General features: G+C 39.2%; 1 protein-coding gene across 1 annotated transcript in view; it reads right to left on the reverse strand.

Moving 5' to 3' along the window:
* NBEAL1 (neurobeachin like 1) overlaps nucleotides 1–12,806 on the reverse strand; it is a 209,236-nt gene extending 196,430 nt beyond the window's left edge. Inside the window, 2 exon segments of the mRNA XM_017884366.1 lie at nucleotides 11,237–11,517; nucleotides 12,694–12,806. Coding sequence (XP_017739855.1) covers nucleotides 11,237–11,287 — 51 coding nt within the window. The 5' untranslated portion in view covers nucleotides 11,288–11,517; nucleotides 12,694–12,806.
* Nucleotides 12,807–13,138: the final 332 nt, after the last annotated feature.

Genomic DNA, 13,138 nt, shown 5'->3' on the forward strand with positions numbered 1-13,138 from the left:
TTTTTTTTTTTTTTTTACCAGAGGTAAACTGTTTTGACATGCTTGACTTTTGTGTGAAATGAGTGTATCATTTAATCTTCTTTCAATCTGGGTGGATACCTCTACCAGTCTGAATCTAAGTCACAAAACATCAAGAAAAATGTTGGTATCTCTTAAATACGGCTAAGAATAAGTTATTTTTTCATTTTTTAAGACAGCAGAGTCTGTATAAAATATATTTAAGAGTAGAACTCATTTTCATTAATGAAAACAAAGTGGCACATTATAATGTAAATTCCATTATGTTCCATTATGAAGAGATGAGGAAGCAAGTGTTGCTAACTCTTGCCTGAATTCTGATACTTTCAAAGGATTTCAAATATGGCTATGGCACATTTCATAGTCAGTCTACATAGTTCCCCATATCTTAATAGATTTTGAGTCACTAGAACAAAATTGTCACAAAAAAACTGAATTATATTTCCACAAAAGAAATCAAGAGTTGGGGTGGAGGGGTTAAAATAAGAAGAAATCAAGGGTTTTGTCAATAGCCAGGCTGAACATATATTAAAACACTACAAGGCATTAAACCTTGATCTAGAAGCACTTTACAACTTTAACAATGAAAGACTATTGAAAATTAAGTGGAACACCTGATTCCAAATGAACCTACTTAAAATGTATAATGAGGATTCTACTAAAGGAGAATATTTAGGCCAGGTGCGGTGGCTCATGCCTTGTAATCCCAGTACTTTGGGAGGCCAAGGAGGACGGATCACAAGGTCAAGAGATTGAGACCATCCTGGCCAACACGGTGAAACACTGTCTCTACTAAAAATACAAAAATTAGTTGAGTGTGGTGGTGCACACCTGTAGTCCCAGCTACTTGAGAGGCTGAGGCAGAAGAACTACTTGAACCCAGGAGGCGGAGGTTGCAGTGAGCCAAGATCATACCACTGCATTCCAGGCCTGGAGACAGAGCAAGACAAAGATTCTGTCTCAAAAAAAAAAAAAAAGAATATTTACAATGGCAACTACTGAATACCAATAATTAAAGCAAGTAATAACAGTGATTCTTTTCAATTATGTGAAGTCTTAATAATATCATTTCTCTAGAACATAATAGACTAATTATCCACATCTTCATGTATACACACATAAAACTATTCTTAGTAATTGTATAATATAAGAGGTGCAAATAGGTAATATTAGAAATAACAGCAGACTTCGAAAAAATGAATAAGGGAATAAAATATCTAACATTATAAATTACACTGATCTATGATTTAAAATGGTTATACACACACACAAAAAAACAGATAAAAATATATACATGTCTCAGCCCTAAATTCTGAAGATAACATAACAGGAAAACCTAATCTTTTTCCTGCTAAAATGAGAAGCAAGACGAGTATATCCCTTATTTCCATTACTGTAGAAGAGAACTAGAAGCAGAAGAATGAGAAGTGGAGGGAAGTCCTCATTTTCGGTAGAGGACTTCCTAATGCAGAAGGCAAGCTGAGAGAGCTGCTCAGTCACAACAAAGTGTAGTCTCCAATGCCCACTTCAGACACAGCAAAAGGAAAATGATGGGGGGAAAAAAAAAACCTCCAAGAATACACAGTCAAGAGCAAGAGAGAAGAGTAGCCATGGCAGGTACTGAGTCATATCATAGAACATTTCTTCTCTGAGGATAGAGAAAGCGGGCAATATTTGCCCAATTGGATTTGCAGAGGACAGATACCAAGTGTCCTCTGAGTTCACAGATCATAATACCAAGAAAAACCACAATTGGATCTGATGTATACCACAGATCCCATGTTTCAAGACTGGTGTCATGACTGGATGAGAGTTTTGGAGTTCTTGAGATAGATATGAAGTATATTTTGCATACAGGAGAAATATGAATAATTGTGCCTAGAAAGAAGACTGCGGTAGATTGGATCTTTGGTCCCAATTCTTTACTTGCTTGTAGCAAAACATGCAACATAATTTTGCAGAAAGGAAAAAAAAGCTGTAGCAAATGTAGAGCAATCAAAGTATGTCAGATATAATAATTGCTCAAGGTTTGTTTCTAAAACTAAGGTCTGAGAATGCTCAGAGTTATCAGAAATATTTTCAGAGGTCTACAAGCTCCACATAGAAATTTTTAAAGTTTGCACTCCTGTTTTTATTAATTTTTAAATTAAGCATATTAGGGAAAACTACCTTGCGACTAGTATTGCTACTCGATTTCAAAGGTCACATTTGGATTGCTTCCAAGGGATTATCAGTGTCAGTTCAATTTATAGAGCAATATTTTTCAAATTACAGATCTCTGGACTTACAGATGGATTATTAGGTGTCTGAGAATTTTCAGATGCTCTAGAGCAGTCCCACACAAAGTGTGGTACACAGACCAATAAAGGTCCTTGGCCAGGTTAGTACAAAGATAAAGAGGAAACATCTACAAACTTTAGTAGCAGTTTAAGAGTAATTGTAAGTCTGTTGAATTTAATAATAAAAAATTAATATAAGGACTTACATTTTTAACTTTTTCACTCTTTTCAGAACTGCTTTTGCAAAAGCCACCAATATTTATTTATTTATCTATTTATTTATTTATGTATTTATTTACTTACTTACTTACTTACTTCAGACAGAGTCTCACTCTGTTGCCCAGACTGGAGTACAGTGGTGCAATCTTGGCTCACTGCAGTCTCTGCCCCCCAGGTTCAAGCGATTCTCCTGCCTCAGCCTCCTGAGTAGCTGGGACAACAGGTGTGCACCACCACGCCCAGACAATTTTTGTATTTTTAGTAGAGACAGATTTCACCATTTCGGCCAGGCTGGTCTCAACCTCCCGGCCTCAAGTGATCTGCCCACCTCGGGCCACCAATATTTAAACTGTCAAATCCAATATATGCTCCATAACGCTTTTCCTTTTTTTTGAGACAGAAACTCACTCTGTTGCCCAGGCTGTAGTACAATAGCACAGACTTGACCCACTGCATCATCCACCTCTTGGATTCAAGTGATTCTCTTGCCTTAGCCTTCTGAGTAGCTGGGATTACAGGTGCGTGCCTCACTCAGCTAACTTTTGTATTTTCAGTAGAGATAAGGTTACATCATGTTGGCCAGGCTGGTCTCAAACTCCTGACCTCAAATGATCTGCCCGCCTTGACCTCCCAAAGTGCTGGGACTACAGCCGTGAACCACCATGCCCGGTCCATAATACTTTTCTTGACTGCCATGTTGAATTTGACACCCCTGACTACTTTTTTCTTTTTTTTTTTTTTCTTTTTTTTGAGACAGAGTCTTACTCTGTTACCCAGGCTGGACTAGAGTGGCATGATCCCGGCTCACTGTAGCCTCAAACTCCTGGGCTCAAGTGAATCTCCCACCTTGGCCTCCGAAAGAGCTAGATTATAGGCATGAGCCACTGTACCCAGCCAATATCCCTGTACTTTCTGAGGCAACCCAGTCACTCCTGGCTCCTCTCTCATTTAAACTTACAAACTCTTCTTCCTCTGTCACTTATTTATTTATTTATTTAAATAACAGAGATGGGGTCTCACTGTTTTGCCCAGACTGGTCACAAAACTCTATCTTCTTCTTAAATGATAATGTTCTTCAGGACTTCCTTTTACCTTCTTCTTTTATTATTCTCAATAACTCTCCAATAATTCCCAATATGATAACTCTCAAAGCTTTATTTTCAGCACAGACCTCTCCTCTAAACTCCATATATTGAGTATTTCCACCTGAATGTCCCACAAACACGGAGAAGTCAGCATGCTTACCGGAAAACCTAGTGATCTTGTCTAGCTAACTTTGTGAATGGGAAGACCACATTTTTTTTGCCCAAAACAAACAAACACAGGAAATTATTTCAGACTCTTACACATCTGCACATTATGCTCCACACCTACACTTAAGTACTATCAATTCCACCTGCTTCCAGGGAAATTTAAAGTTTGATGCTCAAAAGGAAAGAATTTAAAAAGTTAATGCATCTTAACAACTTTTTCATTTCAGGTCCACTGATAGAAACTATACATTTTTTGCTTTCATACCTAACTTCTGAAAACAAACATGTAAGTGGCTACTACTACTACTAGGCTGCTAATGATTTTGTTTTGTCTTCTTTAGAATCAAAGAACATTACCTTCCTTACACACAAAGCCATTATTAAGTCACAGAAAATCAAGAGCCATTTTCACATTTTGCACATACCAGAGACTTATTAAATGTGGCTTAAATCATAAGGGTTGATGTGTATTGGTCCATTTTACTAAAAACTTATTTAGGATTATAACTAAAATTGCATTAATAAGTTACTAATTTTCTCATTAAATGAATATTCACTGATTCCATTTTTCCAAATCTATGTATAAAATAAATACTTGCCTTTTAACTGAATAAAACACCTCTAAATTCTATTTTCTTTTTGAAGCAAAACTTTTATTCTGAAAAGGAAGTTTACTCTGAGCTCACTGCAAAACTATCTATTTCAGTCATATTCCAGATTTAGCAGGACAAAGGGCAAGAGCAGGAAATGGAGCATCATCAACATCCAAAATAAATTTGGTTTAGAGTAGGGAGGACCCTCAAATCATTATTCAAGAAAAATAAGCACTATGCTTGGAAGCAAAAATAACTACAGATGTAAAATCAGTTAAGACATGCGTGAATACAGCTTCATTACTACTGATAAAATAGTAAGAGAATATTGCCCGCTATTATTATATTAATACAAGGGCAAATGGAAGTAATCCTGATACACATATGTCCACACCCACACATCTGCAAAATACTCATAAAGATTACATTTTTATCTCTCTTCCTCTTAAAATACATTTAAATAAGGCCGGGCGCGGTGGCTCCAAGCCTGTAATCCAGCCACTTTGAGCCGAGAGGGCGGATCACGAGGTCAGCAGAGATCGAGACCATCCTGGCTAACACGGTGAAAACCCCGTCTCTACTTAAAAAAATACAAAAATCTAGCCGCGCGAGGTGGCGGGCGCCTGCTAGTCCCAGCTCTCGGAGGGCATGAGCAGGATAATTGGCGGGAACCCGCGGAGGCGGCCAGCCTGCCCAGCGAGCTGAGATCCAGCCACTGCACCTCCAGCCTGCCGGTGACAGACGAGACTCCGTCTCCCAAAAAAAAAAAAAAAAAAAAAAAAAAAATACATTTAAATAAAATCTTTTTCCAAAAAATTTACAGATATGTAAAATCAGTTATGCTTTTCATTGCAGATGAGAAAAACTGAGATACAAAGCAAACTAGATTAACCTCTTTTAGGTCCTTAAGATCAAACACAGAAACTGGGACTAAATATCACTCTAATACTGTAGCTTCACAAAATTGTTCAGGGCAAATTCAATCTCAATAAAATAAAATAAAATTTTTTAAAACCTAATGACAAAAATGAACCATGGATTTCAATCTACACTGCCACATTTCAAAATGCTGTGCTTTTGAGTCACTTTGTATCTTTTTACTCAGTTAAGGCATTTGATACTTTACACCAGACAGAACAAAAATAGCTTAATCTTATCTAAGACTTTGAGAGGCTCAGTTTCTTTCTTCTACATATTCTGGTGACCAACTAGCTGCAGCACTCCCAAAACGCTAAATGTCTAATAGAAATACATCCTTTAGTCTGTTTAAGGGTTGCAGTTGAAATAGGGAATTTATGATACATGTCTTTTTCTTTTCTTTTTTTTTTCTTTTTGAGACGGAGTCTTCCTCTGTCGCCCAGGCTAGAGTGCAGTGGCGAGATCTCGGCGCACTTCAACTTCTACCTCCCAGGTTCAAGCGATTCTCCTGTCTCAGCCTCCCAAGTAGCTGGGATCACAGGTGCCCACCACCGTGCCTGGCTAATTTTTTTGTATTTTTAGTAAAGACAGGGTTTCACCATTTTAGCCAGGTTGGTCTCGAACACCTGACCTCATGATCCACCCACCTCGGCCTCCCAAAGTGCTGGGATTACAGGCGTGAGCCACTGTGCCCGACCGATACATGTCTTTTTCTACACACATATATGAATCCCAAAACATTGTATATAATAATATAGAAAGAAAAATTGTTCTCAGCACCATCTCTCTTACTGTATGCTAAGTGAATATCAAGAAATACAGTGAATAACATAGTGCCTACAACAAATACATAAACTAATTTTTTTTTTTTGAAATGGGGTTTCACTCTGTCACCCAGGCTGGAGTGTAGTGGCACAATCTCGGCTCAATGCCATCTCCACTTCCCAGGCTCAAGCAAACCTCCCACCTCAGCCTCCTGAGTAGCTCAGACCACAGGCATGCATCATCATGCCTGGCTAATTTTTTGTAGTTTTGGTAGAGATGGGTTTCACCAGGTTGGTCTCAAACTCCCAAGCTCAAGTGATCCACCTGCCTCAGCCTCCCAAAGTGCTGGAATTACAAGCATGAGCCACCACGTCTGCCCTGAAATCTTTAGACATTAAAAAAATACTGGGCCAGGCGCGGTGGCTCAGGCCTGTAATCCTGGCACTTTGGGAGGCTGAGGAGGGTGGATCACCTGAGGTCAGGGGTTCAAGACCAGCCTGGCCAACATAGTGAAACCCTGTCTCTACTAAAAACAAGAGTTCAAGACCAGCCTGGCCAACATGGTGAAACCCCGTCACTACTAAAAATACAAAAATTTAGCAGGGCCTGGTGGCATGCGCCTGTAATCCCAGCTACTTGCGAGGCTGAGGCAGAAGAATAGCTTGAACCCAGGAGGTTGGAGGTTGTGGTGAGCCAAGATCAAGCCACTGCACTCCAGCATGGGCCACAGAGTAAGACTCCGTCTCCAAAAAAAAAAAAAAAAAAAAAGAAAAGAAAAGAAAAAAAAAACCTGTGTAGTTAAGTACTAGTATTAAAATACTTCTAAAGAAAAAGACACTCAGACAAGAAGTAGTTAACTACTGAAGTAAAATCCAGATACAAGATTAAACCTGTTCAAATTAATGTTTAACTTATAAGAGCTATAAGAAATGTGCTGTTAATCAAATCCTTGACCCTGGGTGGGGACAACCATTTGAAGGCAAGAAGAGTTCAGACTATACAATTTGGGTTTTTTCCTTTTTGTTTTTGAGACGAAGTCTTACTCTGTTGCCCAGGCTGGAAGGCAGTGGCGTAATCTCAGCTCACTGCAACCTCTGTCTCCTAAGTTCAAGCAGTTCTCCTGCCTCAGCCTCTCAAGTAGCTGGGATTACAGGTGCATGCCACCATCCCTGGCTAATTTTTGTATTTTTAGTAGAGATGGGGTCTCACCATGCTGGCCAGGCTGGTCTCAAACTCCTGATCTCAAATGATCCATCCACCTCAGCCTTCCAAAGTGCTGAGATTATAGGCATGAGCCACTGCGCCCTGATTCAGACAAGTTGAATTAATAGTCTTATACGCTGGTGAAAGAATCTTTAGACAGCAGGAATGTTGGGTGATTAGAAATCATCCTCCTTGTATTATGTAATAACTACATAAGGTTTACAAAGTAACCTATTAGGAAGAAGACACATGTTTCTAACAATGCAATTAAAGCCTATGCCTAGAAGGAGAAAGTAAAAAGTTAGACCTGAAAAGTCTGGTAACAAACCAAATTGCACAACACAAAGAAATAGTAAGTATGTGAGACGACAGATATGTTAATTAGCCTGATTGGATGATTCCACAATGTGTGCATGTATCAAAACATTACATTGTACTCCATAAATACATACAATTATCAATTAAAAATAAAATCAAATAAATTGCCAAGTTTTATACTCCAATTCTTTCAAACATTGGGACTCCATCTGCTAAAAACCGAAACTAGTAATTTATTTTAATTCTACTTAAAGGACTTTAGTCACTAGTATTTAGGCTTACAACTGAACCCAGGCAGAAGACATATATATTCCATTAGCATTCTTTCAGCATTGCTATGACCAAGGAGTATTACCCAAGGGTTATTTCTGAGGTAATACTACCTACTAGACCTACTGAACTTTTGTAATGTTCAGGGGCAACTTTTAAAACATGACATGGAAACGCTGTGATGGTAGGTACCTTAATATTGACCTATTGTTAATACACTGTGGAATATCTGTGCCAAGGTTAGCACTGTGGCAAACATGGAGGTCTTAACCTTACTGCCCAGAAGCAGTCCTTCAAAAATCTTCCAAGGTGTCTTCTTTAATCAGGTATGTATACAATGTTTTCTGTAGACATCAAACCAGTCAGGGCAACAAAACAGCAGACACTTTAATAATTAAAAATGAACTTTATATCCTAGAAAAACAATTGATCATCTTGGGAGGATGCTAGTAAATTAACTCATTGTGAAAACTGACAAAGAGAATCAAACATATATGCTGCCTGCCTTCCCTTTAAGGAACTGTACTCAAATGCTGAGACAGTTCTCAATATAAATTACATAGTTTTGCAAAATCCTAATAAAATAACACATACAGGCAAAAATCACAGTTGGCCACTACACTAATAAATTACTCTAGCCCTCCACACCCAAAACAGAACCCAAATCAATCAAGCCCCTGTTCGGTCAGTTTTCAGATACTAGAAGAGAGGAACAATTAAATAAAATCAAGGGAATTCAATGAGTAAAACATTCAAACTGTAGAAAACTCTGAAGTCAAAATCTGGTTTCCTCAACATATAAATAACAAAGAATAAAAGTATGGTGAAAGGGAGCCTACAGATGAAAATGTTTAGCAGATATTTTCAACAAAATACATGTGTAGTTTGTTTTAAATATTGAGCCAAACAGTGGGAAAATACGAATATTAAGACACTAGTAGGAAAGTTGGAACACTGACCACATATTTGATAATTTTAAAAATTGTGTTATGATTGTTTTTAAGAGGAGTTATACATATTTAAATATTTATAGATAAGGTCATAAATTGTCTGGGATTTGCTTTAAAATAATTAGGAGATAGGGCAAATTGACAGTTACACATAAACTGTGACTGAACATGAGCTGGTAATAGTCGAAATTGGGTGACAGACACAAAAGAGTTCACTATAACGTCTTCTCTACTTGGTGCATGCTTGAAAAATTCCACAATAAAAGTTTTAAAAACAAAGAACTAGAAAGTTCTACATAACAATCTACAGAGTAAGAACAACAACAACAAAAAAAACTGCTTGTCCCTCAGAGGTCAAAACAAACAAAAATCTGAATAGAGAGTTAAATAAGCATTCTTCCTGTATATACATACACACACACACGCTTACCCAACAAATGAGAAAAACTGAGACCCAAAGAGGTAAGTCTTGTTCAAGGTTACAAAACAAAGCAGCAGCAGAGCCAAAACTAAACTACAATTTCAAGCCCACAAAGAGGTCTAAGAAGCTTTTGAAACTAAGTGGTAGAAAATATTTTCATAAGAAGATCTGAGACCTCAAGTGGTCTGAAAGCTCATTAAAAGTGTAGAAAAAAGCCTTAAAAGTTTGTCAGGTGGGAAAAAAAGTCAGTTGGTTTGAGAGGCTAAATGCTAGAGTGAGAACAATAAGGCAAAAAGTATAGAGAACAACTGGGTACAGTATTTGGTAGTCATCCTCACTAGAAAGAAAATTTAAATCTATGAGGTATATTTGGTAGCTACCTGATTCAAGGTGTCTGCAGAAGAGAATGTTGTCTACCTTACAAAAAGCTTATTCATGACCCGGTAAAATACAAAATCATATTTTAAAATAAATACTCTTCAAAAACAAGTGAAAAAATTTTAAGTCTTATTAAGCACACAAATTATTTAAATCTTAAACCTAAAAATGAGATTTATATTCCTGTCCAAGAAGAGACAGCCTTCAAAATCTGACAGTGAAGGGCCTTCATTATTGAAGATTAACATTTCAAAAGAGAAGGGATGCACATTTATATTAAAAGTCATTAAGAAAAATAAAATTCAGTGTATGCCAATGAACTATACTGTTTAATAAGCTTTAATATTAAATTTAATAGTAAATCTACCTAAAAAGAATATAACCTATTAATGAGACATGTAACCTCATTCACCAATGTCATTTTGAAAACAGTAAAACCTAGTAAATTTGATATATTTTTAAATAAATCATTTTCAAACTACTGGGTATTCATACTAAAATTAATTTTAATTTTGGTTAATGTGTTAGTGACTATTTTCAAAAGTGTCTGGTGAATTGGATTCCTTTTTTATTGGAAGCATCTATTTTAAAAGACATTTCTGGTATCAAATTACACACGACTAAAACTATTTTAAAATTCATATTAAGCATTTCAAAGTATATGTCCTTTAGTGATTATAATATATATCAAACCAGGAGGTCAAAGAAAATTCCAGTGTAATCTCTAAATTTAATATGACAGATAAATGAGACCACTGTTAAATAATAATCTGCCTTTTAAGGAGCATGAAAGGATAATGCAGCAACAGAAGCTGTGACTTGAGAACTTCACCACACAGACTTAAATTAACTCAAATAGTACATTATGGGTGTTTCTCTGACCCTTGCCAGTATCTTCAAAGCAATAATGTACCTCCCTCACTTCAAAACATGTTTTAAGGAGTACTCTTCTCAATAACCTAAAATCAAAGCTATCAAGTAAAAATTCACATAAAGACAAGGAGGGGAAAGAACATTATTTCTGAGTGACAAAAATATTAAGGAGTAAAATGGATAAAGTATGCACTTAAGTCAGGTAGTACTGTGCTTCTCTGCTACTCACTACTCCTGTAACCCTTGCATCAGTTTTCCCATCTGTAAAGGGGATGATCACAATATTCACCTCATAGTATTGTGGTGAGAGGAAATGAGACAATGCTCAAAGAGTGCTAACTTAGTGGCAGTCACACAGTATGCAGTTCAATCAATAACCTTGTGATGCAATTTCAAAGGTTCATTCCAAGAAAAATGCTTAATGCCCTTCTCATAAAAATGTCTCTATCCTACACTCACTTGTGGGAGAAAATGAAAAGCACAAACAAAATAAAATATTTTATTTTCTCTTAAGGGCATAATTTTACTTATATAATTTTAGGTTCATTTGGGGATAAGTATCAAATAAAAGCCACACCCTACAGTTTTTAACAGTATGCCAATATTGTATGTGTGTTCAAACCTGAAAAAGAGGAAAACAGAAAATCCTTTAAGCGCTTTTGGGGTTATTCGTATGACTAAATACACTATTATCTGTTAAATAAAGTGTTAATACTGCCAGTCACAAATTTTATAATAAAGTATTTTAAAACATAAAAATAAAAAGGAAAGCAATTACCTTTGTACAATAAAGCATCCAAAGTTCAAAGAGCCTCTCTCTGGATGCCATTCTGGCTTTTCACTCTGGCACTTTTAAGTTTTCCTTTAAAAAATTATGTTCAAGACTACAGCATGTTCATTTTATTTTCCAAGTTTTTCGGCCGTTACAGTAAAGCTCATAGCAGTAAAGAAAGCAAAAAGAAGTGAAACAAATGAACTGTCCTCTGGTTAAAACAAAAGGCAATTTCAGCAGTCACTCCAACATATCTTCATCGGTGGTAGTTGGGCAATTAAATAAATCTGTGAAAGAGAAAACATCCACAGGTTAGAAAAGAGGCCATATTAAAAAATCTAGACTTATCAGAAACGAAAGAAGATGTATCTTCTTCACTTTCCACAAACAACCCGCTATACTTTCACATGGACTGATGAGATTTCATAGAAACTTGTGTTTCAGGAAGACATTACAACTAACACAGTAGGTCACATCATAGAATCCTCTAGGCCAGACAGACTCCTAGAGATGTGTACATGTTCATAACCAAAAATGCGTCCAGTGAGAATAAGGAAAAGACTTCCTTCCCACTCATACCTTTTCTACAGACACAAGGAAAAGGTCCACATGTCAGACATTTCAAATACATCAAAGCTCTTAGAATGTTCTTGTTCTGGTCTCCTCTTCAAAGTTGTTGGGGCCAGGCGCGGTGGCTCACGCCTCTAATCCCAGCACGTTGGGAGGCCCAAGTGCGTGGATCACCTGAGGTCAGGAGTTCGAGACCTGCCTGGCCAACATAGTGAAACCCTGTCTCTACTAAAGAAATACAAAAAATCAGCCGGGCGTGGTGACGGGCACCTGTAATCCCAGCTACTCAGCCGACTGAGGCAGGAGAATTGCTTGAAACCGGGAGGCAGAGGCTGCAGTGAGCCGAGATCGCGCCACTGCACTCCAGTCTGGGCGACAGAGCAAGACTCCGTCTCGGGGCAGGGGGAAAAAAAAAAGTTGTTGGGACTGTTTGCTGTGTTGCAGGGCAGGGCGTGGGGGCGGGGGAGGAATTCCCAGTTCGTTTGTTCTAACAATCCTCGGAGAGTGGAAGTCCACCCGCCCACCTGGCCTCTCCACCTCTCCATCCAAGAGAAGTGGGCACGCACGCACCGGAGAGGAACTTCCCGAAGAAGCGTCCAGGTGTTTGGGGGAATCTTTAAATTTCCTCCTCACATCCCAGACAACCCAAACAGAGGCAAACTTAAGGTGTGCCAAGCTGCCAAGAGAAGCTCTAGAACTGAGGAACGCGGACTCGGCGTCTCCCGACCGCGATCCCAGCCTGCACTACAGTATCGAAACACGCCCGGAAAGCCTAGCCCACTCACAGCCGCCCCTCACTCTGCAGACCCTTCACCACCAAGCACCGGGGCCCTCCCATTTCTCGCCATGCCGCCCCCTCTTCCCAACGGCCCGCTCCCCATCACCACACTCACATTGGGTGCCGCGCCGCAGCCGCCGCCCCGCCGCCGTCTAACTGCTTCCCTCTCCCCCTTCCTAAGGCGAAGCCCCGTGTCACCCCGCAGCCAGGCAGGCGGGCGGGCGGGACATGGGGCGGGGCGCGAGGCCGGGAGGAGCCGGGGGCGGGGCTGCCCCCTCGGCTAATCATTTCGGCCGCTGAGGATTTACCCAGCCCTCGGGCGGCAGCTGTTCATGGTCGCGTAGGCTGGGGATGGGCGGGGTGATATGAAGCCCCGCCCCAGCATACCTGCGCAGCCGCAGTCGACAGGCTCTGGCTGCCCATCCCTTGGCGGGCGCCGGCCGCGGCCCTGGAGCCAGCCTTCCCTCAGCTGGACTAGGAGGAGGGCTGACGTGCTGACGTCTACGCCCGCCCCGCTTTTCGCTGATGGCGTCATTTCCGTCAGTCATCTGAGGGCGTGA

This window comes from Rhinopithecus bieti, unplaced genomic scaffold (genome assembly GCF_001698545.2).
Source record: "Rhinopithecus bieti isolate Rb0 unplaced genomic scaffold, ASM169854v2 scaffold_14229, whole genome shotgun sequence".
Taxonomy (NCBI): domain Eukaryota; kingdom Metazoa; phylum Chordata; class Mammalia; order Primates; family Cercopithecidae; genus Rhinopithecus; species Rhinopithecus bieti.